The sequence below is a fragment of the Apium graveolens genome, chromosome 2, assembly GCF_009905375.1.
Source record: "Apium graveolens cultivar Ventura chromosome 2, ASM990537v1, whole genome shotgun sequence".
Taxonomy (NCBI): domain Eukaryota; kingdom Viridiplantae; phylum Streptophyta; class Magnoliopsida; order Apiales; family Apiaceae; genus Apium; species Apium graveolens.
In genome coordinates, this window is record NC_133648.1 from 311,516,218 (window position 1) to 311,534,693 (window position 18,476).

The 18,476-nt window shown below is 35.9% G+C and overlaps 1 protein-coding gene across 1 annotated transcript; it reads left to right on the forward strand.

Moving 5' to 3' along the window:
• Positions 1–13,690: 13,690 nt before the first annotated feature.
• LOC141703457 (uncharacterized) lies at positions 13,691–14,188 on the forward strand. Its single transcript, XM_074506986.1, has 2 exons — positions 13,691–13,846; positions 13,892–14,188. Exons 1-2 carry the CDS (start codon positions 13,691–13,693, stop codon positions 14,186–14,188), a joined length of 453 nt encoding a protein of 150 aa, XP_074363087.1.
• Positions 14,189–18,476: the final 4,288 nt, after the last annotated feature.

Sequence of the window (18,476 nt, forward strand, 5' to 3'; positions counted from 1 at the left end):
AACTTCTTCTCTTGCCTATTTCCTCGAAATATTATCTTCTTCTTACTATCCAAAGTTTGAAGTCTTAATTTCCTATTCTTACAATCAATCTGAGCATTATTTTCTGACAACCAATCCATTCCTAAAATAACATCAAATTCTCCCAACTTAAAAGGTATTAAGTCGGCATAGAAATGATGTCCTCCTATCTCAACATCGCACCTCGGGCACACTCGATCGACAAAAACTTGGTCCTTATTAGCTAACTCTATCGTTAACGCTGGTTCTAACAATTTAACTTCACAATGCAGTTTATCGACAAAACTTTGAGAAATAAATGACCTCGTAGCTCCAGAATCAAATAGAACTTTAACATCGACGGAGTTTACTGGAAGCGTACCTGCAACCACGTCTGAACTCTGAACAGCATCCTTCATAGTCATGTTAAATGTCCTGGCTTTTGGTTGGTCCTTTGCTGGTGGTCCTTCAATTCTTGGCATATTCTGAGATGGAGCACCTGTAAGCCTTGGGGTGTTGCTCGTCATACCTTGTGTTGGGCAATTCCTGGAAATATGCCCTGGCTTTCCACACTTATAACATCCAGTTCCCACATTCAGACCTTGAGTCGGATTCTGACACACATTAGCAAAGTGTCCCTTCCTGCCGCACTTGAAACACGTCACATTAGCATTACAATTCCCAAAGTGCTTCCTACCACAAAACTGACAATCTGGTATTGGTGGACGATTGGGCCTCTGCTGATTGGAATTCTGAAAACGGTTACCTTGTCCTCCATTTCCTGATTGTGGTCTTCTGAATCCCATATTCCTATTACCCTGAAAATCTGGCCTTTTGTTGAAACGGCCCTGAAAATTACTTGACTGCTGACCTCCCTCTGAGGTTTCCATTTTCCTTTTCTTCCCATCTTTTCCTTTCTGTGACATATCACTCCTACTCTCAATCACCATTGCCTTCTGAACCACTGCCACATATGAAGTCAACTCAAACATGGCCACTCTGTTCTGAATCCAAAACTTCAATCCCTGTTCGAATCTTCTTGCTTTCTTTTCATCTGTATCAACCTGGTCTGGCACGAACCTTGCTAACTCAGTAAACTTAGCCTCGTACTCAGCCACAGTAAGATCACCCTGGGTCAGATTCAAGAACTTAATCTCCATTTGATTCTTCATATACCTCGGGAAATACTTCTCCAGGAACAACTCTGTGAATCTCTCCCAAGTTATAAACTCACCTCCTTCCAATGCTCGCGTAGATTCCCACCAATAGTTCGCCTCACCCTTCAGAAAATAACTTGCAAACTTGGTCTTCTGCTCAGTTCCCGCTCCGACTAATTCAAAAGCCTTTTCCATTTCCTTGAGCCATGCATTGGCTTCCACAGGATCAGCACTTCCCTTAAACTCAGGTGGCTTCACTGCTTGAAACTGCTTAAAAGTCACTACAGATGGTGCTGTTGCTTGCTGCTGTTGTTGCTGTTGTTGCTGTTGCGTAAGATGTAACATCTGTTGCTGCATCAGTCCCAGCATCTGGATAATCGCTGGATCTGTACGGCTCTCGGTACTACCCTCTCCTGAATTATTCCTTCTCTTTGGAGCCATTATTCTGGTAAGAAACAAGCAATATATATAATAATCTGTCAAGCATTGTGTCAAATATGTAGCAATTCCTTAGCATATTAAAATTCGCAAACACTATCTCTTCTCAAAATATCATAAACTTGCTACCATATTAACACAAGCGACATGATTATCACATAATCCTGCTTATTATCTCGAGAATAATAACATAAAGAAAATTTACTCCGAATTATCCAAACCTTTTAAATCCTTACTTAAAATCTCAACTAAACCAACAAAATAACAGGGCAATGACACAAGGCCTAAGGCTAAACGCAAAACAGGAAACCTAAACAACTTAACTATAACCCAGCCCAATATCCTAAATTTAATCCTATAAATGCTAAACTACACGCGCCTATCTTATGTGATCTTCCTATGACTTATCTATGACAATCCTACGCCTGTTTCAGTGACCATAACCTGTAGCTCTGATACCAACCTGTGACACCCTCCAAACCCGGGGTCTAGATTTGGGGGTCACTTGCCACTAAATTATAATAAAATAATCACAGCGGAATAATAATATAATAAATACGACCCCTTTACCTGCACTGGATCGATCACAGGTTATAGTATGGAACAGGCACTACTACAAATCAAGTGTTATTACAACCCATAAGTCTAATTAGTTTTACAGATTATTCAAATTTTATTACAAACCTCTAGACTATCCAAGCGTCCCAAAACAGTCTACCTGGAAAACACACCAAACTATTTACAAGCACTCGACTTCTGGTCAAACCTGGATCTCAAGCTTGCTCTGGTTTAGCTGAAAGATTAGATTGATAAACAAGTATGAGCGAAAGAAATGCTCAGCAAGCAATATAAAATGCACTTGTAATGATCAACCACATTCCAATAATAACTGAACAAAAGAATAAAAGCAGTAATATTTGATCATTAATAAAAGCTTCACAAACTATCAACAATAAACGATAACTTTTAGATTGGAATCTAACTCCGACGGACGTACTATCACATGCTGATCAGCCCGTGTGATAGCACAAGGTCATGATTCATAGAAACATGTCCCCAAAATACGAGTACTCAATTAAAAAGGCAATATACCTGCCTGTGGCAAAAATGGTGTCATAGTATTTCATACAACACATAGAAATAGCCCTCCGCTGGACCGTCCGTCCCGGTCACTTACGCATTCATCCAATCCATAAAACATTTTGATCAAAGGAGCCGAATCAAAGGACATCCTTATCCATATAACTCTCCATTTCTCATGGTCCAGAGTTATCTCAACAATCGATGGCGAAATAACTAGAACAATTAGTTATTCGCTAATCTCAATTCAATGTTCCACTGTATAGAGTGATTTATAGCGAAATATATAAAACGTTTAACTATTCTGAACTTAGAATAGTATGGAAATCGAAAGAATAAAGTTCAGAGTCAATATCAATTGAATGATAAACGAAGATAGAGGTACTTGCATAATATAATTCAAAATAAACGTCACTTGAACAATAAGTGAAGTTAGGGGTACTTGCCTGGTATGCTCAATAATCTCTTACTTTAACTCTGCTTCTAACTGATGGCTATTATCTTCATCTAACACTTGACTGCACTCCTTGCTACTTGATTCTATAAACAAAAGGACTATCTTAATTGACAGAACTAAACTCAATCGACGTAACTATACGTCTTGATATCTACCCGACCGTTTATAACTAAGCATGGCATATTAAACTGTAACAGATAGCATGTATATCACGTAACACGTAATCATGGCATTTATATAACACGTACTCACATATTTCATGTAATACATAAGTCAAATCATTAAAAGGTACGTCTCAGTGCATTCAGAATGAAAATTAGGTCAATATTAGTATTTACCGATCAAATACCAACTTAAACTGATACACAAATCAAATGACATTGCAATACAAAGGAAATTAGGTCTCAAAAGTATTTTTATTAAAAGCGCAATATTTTTCTGAATCTGTACGCATTCGTTTCGTATTAAACGGACGAACGGTTGATTTATTATGAATTTTTGAACATTTTTCGAAATAAAAACGATCTCCGAATCATTTAATAATTAAATAATAGGGTTCGAATACCTAAATATGACTTTAAAATAATTTATAATAATTATCGAGTCTTGAAAATAATTTAAAATAATATTTTAAAGTTCTAAACTATATTTCAAAATTTTTAAATTTATTTTTAAATAATTAAATCTAATTATTAAATCAATTAAAATTAATTAATAATTAATTAAATTAATTGATCAATTAATTATAAATTAATCAATTAATTAAAATAATCAAAAACTAATTAAAATTAATTAATAAAATAATTTCGATTTATTTTTGAATAAATAAATAATTAAAACAATTTTCTGGATTTAAAATAATTAAGTAACCATTTTCTGATTTTTCAATAATAAAATATCATTTTCAAAAATAAATAAAACAGAAATATGGTTTTTGTATGTTTTTGAAACTATAGTATTAAAAATGGAATTTTCTGAAACTTGGGGAGTTAAATTGCAAAAACAACATTTCAGAAACGTTTCTGCACCAAAACGAATCAAAACCGGGTCAAAACCCCGGGTCAACCTGACCCGATCGGGTCGCCCAAGTCTGAAGAACACGATGGCCGGAGAAAGAATCCGGCGAGGCAATTCCTGACAGAAACGGGGCTGCTGAACTCGATTAGTACGGGGTTATCATTCTAAATTCAGCCAGGAACACGTTGGAATCGTTTAAACCAGCAACTTACTGCCTGGACTCATATTCCGGTGAAACTCGAACCAAGCCCGACGAATATCCGACGAGCTTCGTTCATAGTCTTCCCGGATTCGATTGTAACATTAAAATACATATTTCGACTGCGAATCGAGCCGGGAACATAATCATGCTATCATAATCAGCTAATAACCCCTAGTCCAGAAATACCCAAATCGGAACATGAACCCTAAAATCGGGTTTATAAATTTACCAGTCGTTTAAATTATTTGATGGCATAAACAGAAAGAACATGAAAATCTGAACATTTTGGTTACTTATACTTCAAAATCTGAAGTCTGCATCACCCTCAAATTTGGGTTTGATTCTCAGAAATCTTCAAGAACACCAAGAACACATATTCAAGAAATTTTCAGAAATTAAAACCTTAATTTCTATATGATATTGAACTCTATTTTTGACATATAATATACCAAATTGACCAGAAAAACATGCTCTACAACATGGAAGCATCAAATCACATCAACAACATCAAGAACAAAAATTCATAATTTAATTATCAAATAATTCGAATATAAATAATTAAATAAGAAAATTACTGTGATTTCTGGAAGGAAACTGATGATTGATTCAGATAGAAGATTTCGAGAGCTTCATTTTGATATGCTGCACGCCCGAATCGGAGTTCGATAACGCCTTCGTTCGTGTGTTTGATTCTCGGGAACGTATCGGTTTTTCTCGGGTTTTTCTCTGTATTTACGGTGTTTTAACTGGTTGCAAATGAATAAACGGAATAAACGAAATAAAAAAAATAGGCTATTTATATTTATGGAATATTGGATCGTTCTGGATCATTTTGGATCATTTTGGATCATTAAATTAGTTGCTTAGCCGCTAAGTAACTGCAATAACGATCCGATTCGATACCAAAATTGGATAATTATCAAAACCGGGCTTTTTATAAAACACCATATACGAACATAACGTAAAAATATCCCGTCTTTCGAGATTACGGGTTTTATTGATTACCGAAATAACTATCGTATCGAAAATATTGCGCCGGGCCGCGCATGGGTCAAACCGTAATCCGGATCGAAAAAGTTAAAACACGGAAAATGTCCGGAATTACCAGATTAGGTTAGGAAGGAGTTTTTGGAAGAGTTTCGGGTTGTAAAAACGCAAAACGGTTGAAGTTTGGAAGATTCCCGGCTTTATAAAATAATTTTATAATTATTCTGAAAATAATTAATAATTCATAAATCATTATAAAATCATATAACATTCCAAAAATTACCAGAAAAATACCACAATTATCTATATTTTATTCTGGACATATAAAAATTCAACTATTCAAATAATGTCACATATAACATTCAGATATCTATTCTACTTTTCAGATAATTCACCAAAAATTTACATAAAATCACATAAACAATTCCAAATAATAATAATAATATTTGAAAATATATGGGATATTACAGAATCCTTAAAGATTGAGGACATTCCTGTAGTTGAAGAGTTTCCCGATGTATTTCCCGATGAATTACCTGAACTACCTCCAGATCGAGAGATTGAATTCACGATTGATTTGGCTCCTGAAACGGAACCAGTTTCGAAATCCTCTTGTCAAATGGCGCCCAATAAAATGAAGGAACTAGCAACGTAATTGCAAGAATTGTTAGATAAAGGAGTTATTCGACCGAGTGTATCCCCATGGGGTGCACCACTGCTATTTGTAAAAAAGAAAGATGGAAGTATGAGATTGTGTATCGATTATCACGAACTTAATAAGTTGACTATCAAGAATAAGTACCCTCTTCCGTGAATTGATGATTTATTTGATCAGCTAAAAGGAGCTACTTATTTCTCAAAGATCGATTTAAGATCTGGATATCATCAATTAAAGATTAAGGCGGAAGATATACCCAAAACGACATTTCGAACGAGATATGGACATTATGAATTTTTGGTAATGGCATTTGGATTGACAAATGCGCCAGCTACTTTTATGGATATTATGAATCGAGTATTTAAGAAATATTTGGACAAGTTTGTAATAGTATTCATTGACGATATCTTGATCTACTCAAAGTCAGAAGCGGAGCACATGGAGCATTTGAGGATTGCTTTGGGAATTCTGAGAAAAGAGAAATTGTACATGAAATTTTCTAAATGCGAGTTTTGGTTAAAGGACGTTCAGTTTCTTGGACACGTAGTCAATAGTGAATGTATCAAAGTGGATCCTGCGAAGATTGAGGCTGTTATGAATTGGGAAAGACCAAATACTCCAACGAAAGTGAGAAGCTTTTTTGGACTAGCTGGATATTATCGACGATTCGTTCAAGATTTTTCTAAGATTGCAGTTCCACTCACAAAATTGACAAGGAAAAATGAAAAGTTCGTTTGGACGGATAAGTGTGAAGAAAGCTTTCAAGAATTAAAGAAAAGGTTAGTTTCTGCACCAGTATTGGTTCTGTCCGATATGAAAGGCGAGTTTGTGATATATAGAAATGTTTTGTATAAAGGATTAGGTTGTGTTTGTTGGATTTTAAACGCAGCGGGGGCATGGTAAAACACTTTTACACATATAAAATCCAAATAATAGCATATAAATCGTGGTAAAAACATAGAGATCGAATCTAACCTTTAAAATAATTCGGAGACAACGATCAGAGATCCTTAGCAGTTGCTCCTCAAGTGTGAAGCACTCCACCGGTATCCACCAAGAAAACGATGTTAAGGAGGAGGAAGGAGGTGGAGAGAATTGGGTTTTCTAAACTTTTTGGGTTTTTGGGGTTCCAATAAAAATAGGGTCTATAATAGTGTATTTATAGGCAAAATTTTCAGCTGAAATTTTTCCATAAATATTATTATTATTATTCCATTTATTATTCTCATTAATAATTAAAACACCTTTTAATTATTAATCCTTTTTCTAAACACTTTTGAAATAATTCTCTCTCTTGATTTAATTTCCAAAAATTAAATCCTTTAATTAATAATATTAAGAACTTTTCTTAATTAATTTATAATCAATTAAATCTCATTTAATCAATTATTAAATTTGCCAATTAATTATTTATTTCACAAATAAATAATTATTAGCCATTATTAATTAATTCCTCCACCATTAAATCATTCTCTTTTTATGGTGTGAACCTGTAGGTTCAATATTAAGTCGGTAGTAGAAATAAATAATAATAAAACTATTTTATCATTATTTATATAAATTCTCTAATTTATTAAATATGATTAATTAATTAATCATATTTATTCTACATCGTGAGGGATACTTCTTAGCATATCACGACTATCCGGATAATATGAATTCACTGCTTAGAATACCAAGAACCTATTCAGTGAATAGTTACCGTACAATAAACTCCTTCTACCCTACAATGTCCCGATTAAATACAAGGCATGGATCTCGTGTCAAGCCTATCTAATTTAATCACTTGCTTACCATTTACTATGCGTAGTTCTATGCAAATTAGAAACTCCTTTCTAATTTCATTCACTCTGGCCAGAGATTACTGAACTAGCATAAGTGGATCAGCCTTGAACATTCGCTTCCTTCACTGGAAGGGGTAGATCCTTTATTGATCATACACTATCTTCGTGTACAAATTCCTATACCCAGTAGAGCCCTAATAATTGTCCCTGGAGACTAAGAACTAAACCAAAGCATAGTTCAGTGTACACAAGATGACTATGATGACCTCAAGTCTAAGGATACTTGTACAACTATCACTATGTGAACAACTGCTGACACGTGAGTGAACTCCATCAGTTGTTCAGCTGGGCGAGTCATGTTCAGTGAACTTATTCTATAATAAGCACCTACATACTAGCTATAGTGTCACCATAAAAATGTCTATGAGAACATACATCCTTCATAATGAAGCAAGCATAGTATGTACCGATCTCTACGGATTATTAATTACCAGTTAGTAATCCTACGACTATGAACTAATTAAGTTTAGAGTTATCATCTTTTAGGTCTCACTATTATGATCTCATCATAATCCATAAAAAAGCTTTACTCTAAACTATGGTATATCTTATTTAAACACTTAAATAGATAGAGCCCGTAATAAAAACAAAACAAGTCTTTTATTAATATTAATGAAATCAAAACAGATTACATAAAGAGTTATTCCTAAATCCTCATACATGATTGGACTTAAGACATATTCCTTTCAGTGTTTTGATGCAGCACGGAAAGGTGATAACATATGCATCACGATAATTAAAACCACACGAGCAGAAATATCCTACGCATGATTTGGAGTTAGCGGCAATTATGTTTGCTCTCAAGATTTGGAGACACTATTTGTACGGAGAAAAGTGTGAAATTTAAACGGAGCATAAGAGCTTGAAGTACATCTTCACACATAAAGATTTTAACATGAGATAGAAGAGATGGTTGGAATTAATCAAGGATACGACTGCACAATAAGTTATTATCCCCAAAAGGCAAATGTGGTAGCGGATGCGTTAAGCCGCAAGGAAATATTGAATATGTTGACTTCGTCTACATAATTTATCAAGGAATTCGAGAAGTTTGAGATAGTGATACAGAGCCCAAGATTAGCTGATGAAGTGGTTTACACCATGGCATTTCAGCCAAAGATTTTGGAAAAGATTCGATGTTGTCAGGAATAAGTGATGGACCACGAGAAGGATAAACTGTCAGGTGAAGAAAGTAAAGCTCAAAAGGATGATAAAGGGATATACAGGGTTTGTTCACGTATTTGGATTCCTAATGTTATGGAGTTAAAGCACGAGATTTTCCATGAAGCGCATAACTCGAGATTTTTGATTCATCCTGGAAGTACGAAAATTTACAAGAATTTGAAAGAGAACTATTGGTGGCCGAATATGAAAAAGGAAATCAAAAAATAAATAAGTGTTACATGTGTGAAAGAGTAAAAATGGAACATAACAACCAAGTGGATTGCTTCAGCCACTGGACATACCTGAATGGAAATGTGAACATATCGCAGTGGATTTTGTGGTAGGACTACCAAAGACTAAGGCTAATCATGATGCAATTTGGGTGATTATCGATCGACTGACAAAGTCAATGCATTTCTTACCAATCATAGAAATGTTATCATTGGAAAGATTGTTCAAGTTGTATTTGGACGAAATTGTAATGCGTCATGGAGTACTAGTGTCTATCGTGTCTAATAGAGATCAAAGATTTAACTCAAGATTTTGGCGATAATTTTATGATCATTTGGATGCGAAATTGAAAATGAGTACAACATATCATCCGCAGACAGACGGACAAAGTGAAAGGACTATTCAAATGATTGAAGATATGTTAAGAACCTATGCGTTGGATTTCAAAGGAAATTGGGACGATCATTTGCCATTGATTGAATTTTCCTACAATAACAGTTGTCACGCAAGTATTGGCATGCCGCCTTATGAAGTGTTATATGGAAGGAAATGTAGATCCCCTACATATTAGGATGAAGTTGGCAAACACAAACTGTTGAACCCAGAACTAGTTCAACAAATGAAAGAAAAAGTGGAAGTGATTCGCAAAAGACTGATAGATGCTCAAGATCGATAAAAAAATTATACTGATCAGAATCGTAAAGATACGACATTCAAACCCGGAGACAAAGAGTTGGTGAAAATATCTCAATGGAAAGGCTTATCTAGATTTGTAAAGAAAGGAAAACTGAGCCCAAGATATATTGGGCCATTCAAAGTAATAAAACAAGTCAAAAAAATGGCATACGCGTTAGCGTTACTTCCGCAAATGCATCATCTCCATAATGTGTTTCACGTCTCTCTTTTGAAGAAGTATAATGCGGATGCTAGTCATGTAATCGAGTTGGAAACAGTGAAAATTCAGCAAGATCTATCTTATGTGGAACAACCCTTTCGAATTTCAGATCGAAAAGAAAAAGCGCTTAGAAATAAAGTGGTACCATTAGTTAGAGTTTTGTAGAGAAATCCTAAAATTGAAGAATCAACTTGGGAATTAGAAAGCGATATGTGAGAAAAGTATCCCCGTTTGTTTGTTTAGACTAGATTCTGAGGACATAATCCTTTTAAGGGGGGTAGATGGTAACGACTGGGATTTTCATGATGTATTTATATGAATAAAATATAGTTTTTATGTTATCACGCAGATTTATGTGTATAAAATAAAAGGTTAAATGATTTTGTGGTTTATGTGTAATTTCTGTAATATAGTAAAAGGAAACGTGAGATAACTCGTTCCAGTTTGATGAGTCAGTGAAGTCATAAGATACGTGGAATGTCGGGCCGTCAGGTTGAACGAAACCCGTAATATAAAAAGAGAATTAAATGAAAAAGGGAATAATGTGTTTAAGTGTACAAAGGTGAATTATGTTTTATGTTTCTGTGTAAATATATGTTATTTGATGGTTACGTGTGTGAATATGTGATTTGTGGGTTTTTAAAAGAATTTAGTTGGTAAAATAAGTATTGTTTTGGTCCTTATATATTTCTATAAAACAAGAAGAATATGATCGAGGTGTGAAATTTATTTTATTACCCTTAGAATAATCCCAGAGACTTTTCAAAAATAATAGTTGGATTTAATTTGACATTTGATATTTTAAAATGATTTATCAGAGTTTATTTTTGTTATTGGAGATTTATTTGTAAAATTTTATAATAAATAATCTATTCGCTCAAAAATTTATTTAAAAATATGGGTGAAGAGATAATTTTATAATTTACTTTATAAAAATAAAAATTTTAGTTATTTGCATTTTGTGTGAAAATAAATAAGTATATTATTATGTTTCTGGGCATTAACAAAAGTAGAAAAAGAAAAGTTGAAATTTCCAAATTACTAATTTGCCCTTAAATTGTATATATATACCCCCTCTCCTCCTTCTCTCTCATTTCTCTCTCATCTCTCTCTCTCTCTCTCTCCCTCTCTCTCCCTCTCTCTCTCTCTCTCCCTCTCTCTCCTCGGCTCTCTTCGATTCTCTTATCAAACTCAATTATAATTTAGGATTTGAGTTCCTTTCATCTTGTATATATACATACATGGTTGCATATATGTGTGTGTGTGTATGTCAGTGTTTGATTCGGTAATGACCCTCTCGGGTTCTTATTCTTGATTCGAGTTTTGGTTCGTTTATGCAGAGAATTAGTTGATGAATGCTTGCATGTGATTGTTAGCCGGATTTTTGAGAAATCGGCGAGGTTTCATCGAAGAAAACCCCGAGTGGGGCATCTCCGAGACTTGTCGCCTCCGGTGATGAACTCCGATGAGCCGGTGGTGGACTATGATGCTTTTCTGAGTCCTACCATGATTATTCAAATTCAATTAGTTGATGCATGGTGATTTAGTATGAAATTTGAAGTAATCGATTTCAAGTATTGATTTTTATAAGTCAAATTATGTGTTTTAAACTTGATTTATCGATTTGAGATTATGCATGTTAGTATTCTTGAAATATTTGGTTTTGAAAGGATTATTGGGTTCGTTTTAATTGTTAAATTCGGTTAAGATGATTCAAGTCCAAGAATTTTGGTTCGAATATGTTTAAGTGAAGAATTTCCATTTTTCATTTAAAATTGGTATTACTAGGTTCGAAATTCTGAATAATTCGATTCTAATTATTTGATCAAGTTCGAATATGTGTGATTGTAAGATATAAAATTAGGTTCGATTGATTTTGAGATAATATTTGTTAAGATGAAAGTTGCATGTTATCGTTTGATTTGGTATATTAAGTTGTTCGATTGATAATCGTTTAGGGAATTGCATGTTACTTATTTTTAAGTACAAACGGCTAAAGGTTTGGTTAATTGTTGTATTTGACCAAAAGGGTTAGCGTATTTTCCAATACGTCATGCCCGGTTTTCAAAAAGAAAGTATGTATATATATATAAAGTATAGACGTAAAGTTTTGGTTATAAAGGAATGTGTCAGGTTATTTGAATTTGTGAATATGTGATTACTTGCTATGTGTAAAAGATTGAGTTAATTATTGATCTAAAACGTATAAAGGTGTAACCTATTATGTGTTACGTGGGGTATATATAAGATAAGCGGATATCGGGATTGGGGTAGAAATTAGACGTTCTGAGAAACGTCGTAAATTGATTAAGTTTCTAATTAGGGTTTATTTCGTAATTGTAGATTTAAAAAGCGAAGGCATTCAGGATATGAGCGGAAAAGAGGTCCTAGGTGGCAGTAGCTCGTATACCGTGAAACAGGAAAGCTATCTGAGACAAGTAACTCCGCCTTTTATTATGAATTGATTACAGAGAGATTATTTTTGATGTCATGCACTGATAGAGTAAAGAGTCCCCGTAAAACTTGTTATTGATTCTTGTGATAACCCTATTATTGTTCCTTATGATAAACTCGTTACCAATCCTGGTGACAAACCCTAATAGTAACCCCCTTGCTTCAAGTACTTATAACCTATACTTGTATTTTGTTAACTTATGATCCTTTGACCCTAAGAGAGTCTTAATGAACCTTTCATATGTTATATCATGTTAACCAAGATTGCTTTGATAACCCCTTGTGCCTTGTTTATGCATCGTTCTTTGAAACTATCCAGATCATGACCTTGGTATACTCTGTTTAAGGTTGGAAGATGACGATCTTAGGATGTTGTTGTTGGAATGGAAAAAGGAAGGTAACGTTGGAGAAGCGAGACCCCGTGATATAACGCGTGTGCCCCCTACATACCTAAGTGACGGTAGGGCGCAACATCGCGAACACGAGCGTGCCCCTCCGCGTGGAAGATTTGGAAGTTATGGCGGGGGTTATCAAAGGAACGTTCGGGGAATGATGGAATATCAGAAGAGAAGGGGTCTATATCATAGAAGGCGTGAGGGCTCGCCCTCAGCTAAAGAAGCTCCCATCATTATTCCTATAGCCTCACACAGTACCATAGGCAATGGATCGAGGAGGCATCCTCATGGTGAAGACGACATCCGAATTCAAGAAAGGTTGCAAAACAATGATGAGGCCCCGAGACGTGACTAGGAGATACCTCATGTATAAAGGGAGGTTCAAAATCAGGATGGTAATATACCACAGCCGCAGCCTCAGGGCGGCAAGATCCACCGATACACCCAAGGGGTAACCAGGGAGAACAACAGCAACCCCAACAACTCAATGTTCAAACCATCCCTGGAGTTAGAATGTTCAATATGGATGATCTTAAGAGGTTGCTCAACCATCTTGAAGGAGGAAGGGTCACATCAACTATGCAAGCTCCATCCCCCTTCTTTGTTGTTTTAAGGGAAGCGTAGTTACCCGTTGGATATATGAACATGACTAATGACTTGCATTTTTATGGAAACTCTGACCCCATGTAATTTCTGGGACGGTTTAACATAGAAATGGATGTATATCAAGTACCTGATTTGGCACGGTGTCGTCTTTTGACAGCTACCTTTAGAGAAGGCGCTCAACAGTGGTTCCAGAAACTTGGTCCGGGAATTATCACGTCATGGGAACAAATGAAAACTTTGTTTTTGACTCAGTTCCAAGCTGCGGTGAAGTATACTCCTCCTGTTACCACACTGGCAAATGTGAAATAGAAAGAAGGAGAAAGCTTGACTTCGTACTTCAAAAGGTTCAATGCAGTCTCTACCTTGGTGAGAGGCGCAACTGACGAGACACTGAAAATACTTATTATAGCTGGTCTGCGCGTGGGAACAGATTTCTGGAAACACTTGCAAGAAAAAGACCCTGTGTCGTTAGCTGACGTACTTGCGCAGGCTGATACCTTTAAGGCGATCGAGCAATCGTTTGCTGAGACCAGAAAGAATGATAACACCAACAACTCAAATGGGAGAGCTAAGAGGAGAGATAGGTCCGCAAGTCCAGAGTATTGACGGAGTGCTTGGAGCCCCAACAAGGTAAATACCAAGAGCATGCGGAGAGAGTGGAGTCCACCATCAAATTATGAAAAGAGGGTAAGCAATTATACTTCTTTGGCAATATCCATTGATCACATTTTTGAATCAAACAAGGATAGGGGAATCTTCAAGAAACTGAAACGCTTGACCTCATGGAAGAGTAAAAAAAAATATTGTGAGTACCATGAGTCTACCGGGCACGATACCCATGAATGTCGTTACTTAAAAGATGAAATTGAAGAGTTGATCAAGGATGGGTATCTGGGAGAATGGATTGACAAGATGAAGCGATGCATGGGAAATGACGACAAGGGGAAAGACGAAAGGCATCCCCCGCAAGCATACTTTAATGACAAGCCAACAGATGTCAAGTTCCAAAGAGCTAGAAGTATTAGGGCAATTTTCAGAGGACATCCATTTATCGACGATAGTAATCGGGCGTTGGAGAGGAATGCTAGAGAGGCACGACATCAACCACTCACCAACATTCATAGCTTGGAGGAATGGCCTCCAAAAATATTTAAAGGGGAGTTTGGTGATATTACTTTCAGGGAAAGAGAGTCAAGATGGGTGCACCATCCTCATAATGACGCGTTGGTGATAAGTGATAACTATGCTTATTGGAACGATGAATGTAAATTGGGTCTTTCTGGACAACGGAATCTCTGCGAACATCTTGTACTATAGCACGTACAAGAAATTGGGTTTCCCAGTTAGCGATATGAATTTTGAAGATGAGCATGTCTATGGTTTTACCGGATAAGCAGTAAGGGTTATGGGATCGATTAGACTTCCTGTCACACTTGGGGAAGAAGCTCTGTCTGTTACTCAAATGATAGAATTCAAGGTGTTGGATCAAGAATCCGTGCATAATGTGCTGGTAGGCAAATATTGGTTATGAGCCTTCAGAGTGATAACCTCGATACATCACTTAATTATAAAGTTCCCTACACCTAACGGAGTGGGCAGCCTGAGGGGATCACAATACGAGTCACGTGACTGTTCCCACAAGGCCGTTAAAGAATTTTGCAGGAGAAGATATGAAGGAAAGGGCCTTTTCGAGGAGGATGTGACATATATCCAAGTGAAGCCAAATGGATAAGTTCACGCCCATTATTTTGTGGAGGACCCGGAGGAAGAAGAGACTCGTGTGACAAATACCTCTGCTTTGGTGCTGGGGAATGTTTCAAGAATTCGTAGCGTGGAAGAAGTCATGGTGAATCATGACGAGGATATTTTGCAGAGAGAATTTAATGGAGAAAGATTGGAAGGGAGGAGTGAAATCTTTCAAATCTTAAAAATTAACCCCAGGGTGGATGCTCCTCAAAGGGAGGAGGCGCCCTTGGAGAGTGAAAATGAGCATGAGGTGGATGCTCCTCAAAAGCAAGACGCGCCCTCCATGTTTACAATGTCAAATAATCATGCTCCTCTAATTGATGACACGCTCTCTACACTTGCAATGTGTGAAACTTTGCCTTGTCCTGAGATGGATGCTCCTACTTATAAGAACGCGCCCTAAAGTACAAGAATGGAGGTGGAAGGCCCCCAAGACTTTGATTTCGATCTGGATCCTAGGATCCCTAATAGGGCCAGCTGAGGATAAGATATCTATCCCTATCGATAAGGATGATCCGAGCAAGATATTGAAGGTGGGATCTTAGTTAAGCTATGAGATGAGAGAGAGGCTCACCCATTTTTTGGTAAAGAATCTCGATGTCTTTGAATGGAGTCATTTAGACATGGTTGGGATTGACCCGGGAGTAATGTGTCATCATTTGAACATCTTCCCTAATTACACGGTCATACGATAAAAGCGTCGCCTGGTGAGCGGGTAGAGGGCGATAACATTAAAGGAAGATGTAAATCGACTGTTGGAAGTTGGGCTAATCAAGGAATCTTTCTACCCTGAGTGGCTCGCAAATCCGGTGCTTGTGAAAAAACCAAATGGGAAGTGGAGGGCATATGTAGATTTTACAGATCTGAATAAAGCTTGCCTGAAAGATACTTTTCCACTCTCACGGATTGATCAGTTGGTTATGAAACAACGGGGCATGCCTTGTTAAGTTTCATGGATGCATACTCCGGTTATAATCAAATCCTGATGTATGGCCCCGATCAGGAGCATGCATCCTTCATCACCGACAGGGGGTTATTGTTAGTGTAGGTGCCCTAGAGGCAATACATTATTCTTTTATCTTTATGTGAGTTGATCATTCAATAAATGTATTTATTATGACCTTAATTACTGCGATATTTTGTTAGCATAATAAATGTCCTTAGAATCATGATACAAATTGTATAGTTTAAGTACATGACTTGAACTTGAGATTATATAATATATCATATTCTTAAAGGTCCCTAGTCGAGTATTATTATATAGGACAATAATAATACATAAATAGACTAGTATGTTGTTTGACAAGATAACCACATCTCATTGGTTATAAGTATGGGGATACTAAAGTCAATACATAGGTACATGTGAGAGTACATGGTACTGGACAGACCCACAGTGAGATTCTTCATGTTTAATAAAGTCATAAGAAAGACTCACAGTGATAATGGTGTAACGATCCTTTGACTTGAAATCATTATATTCCTATACGAGGATTAATATACTTTGACTACATTAAAAGTTACTTTTGATCGGGTGATGATAAAAGTGGACATCAGGTATATCATGAGTCGTATGAGAAATATGAATGATAGATAAAGGATTTAACCCTCCTATAATTAGGAGAGATATTATTGGCCTCTTGATTGAGTGAGATTATAAAAGCATGGCCATGCTCAAATAATGATTTGTCTCAATAATCTACTCATGGATCAAGTAAACCCGGATTAAATGTTGAAGAGGATGACTAAATACATGCCTCGAGTTTAATCTATAATATATATGGTTAAAGGGATTATATTACACGAAAAACATTAATCACGAAAGGTTTTATCTAATCACGATTTAAATATTGTTTAATTGGGTAACAATGATGTATTACTAGATACCGCTCATTGTTTATAATTTTATTAGAGAATAAAATTATTGCCAATTAAATAATAGCCTATAGGGTCGCACAAATAGAGCACTTAATTGAATAGTTAATTTAAATTATGGATTTAAATTAATTGATGATTATTTGAATTTTATTATAATTAAGTAAGACTTAATTGAGATAATATAAATTCGAATTAAAAGGAAAGTTTTTGCCCATAATAATTAAGTATGACTTAGTTATTAATTAAATAATAGAAATTCATTTTTATTATTTAATCCAATACCTACTAGGGTTGGGCTTTGCTATTATGGGCCTTTTTAATCAGTCATTATAAATAGATAATGAGAGGTTAAAGAGGTTTGTACGTTTTTAAGAAAACCCTAGCAGCAAAGAGAGGCAGAGGCAATTCAGATCGTCAAGAAGGAGGCTAGTACATCCATTCCGTAGTCAAGTTCGTGAGACGTTCTTGAAGGTGCTCGTGTGGATACCATAGAGGTGTTTCTCCGAGAGGTAGACACAAAGTGTGATAGCTAGGATCTCCGTTGAGTTCGTGAAAGTTAATCTCTTGAAAGGTATGATTCGTTATCTCCATAATCTGCCCATAATTATACATGGATCCTGTTTTTGGGTTTCGAATTTTTTTTGTTTTATTTACGTTTATCCGCTGTGTTTTATGCCTTCGGAACCCAACAATGGCATCAGAGCTACGTGTATAAGGGGCTGATTTGGTTACGTGTTTACTATATTTTTACAAGTATGCATGTGTGATGAGTCTGCCATGATAACAGTTATGTTATATGAGTCTGCCATGACAACAGTTATGTTATATGAATGATATGATGAATTTGTTAATGATCTATATGATGATACTAGTATGTTTAAGATCTGCCATAACTCATATGTATGCGATCTCTTAAAATATGTATACTGATACACGTTTTTGGTAACTGGGATATGGATCGTGTGTATACTGATACATGCTTCTGGAATAGTATTCTGATACATGTTTTTCTAGTATTTTGATACTTGATTTTGCAAAAATTTCCGCCATCGGGGGGCTCGCTGCCCCCCCGAACCCCCCCAGCGACCTCACCGCGGAGGTCGATCCGCGTGCTTAGGGTTTCATTTTTAATTTGTGCTTATGACATATGCTTTACTTATTTATTATTCTTGATTAGATCATGATAAGTGATAAATAGTATGTCATCTTTATATGATCTATCATGTTCTTTAATGGTTACTTGAGCATGGTGCATAGTTATGGCCTTAAG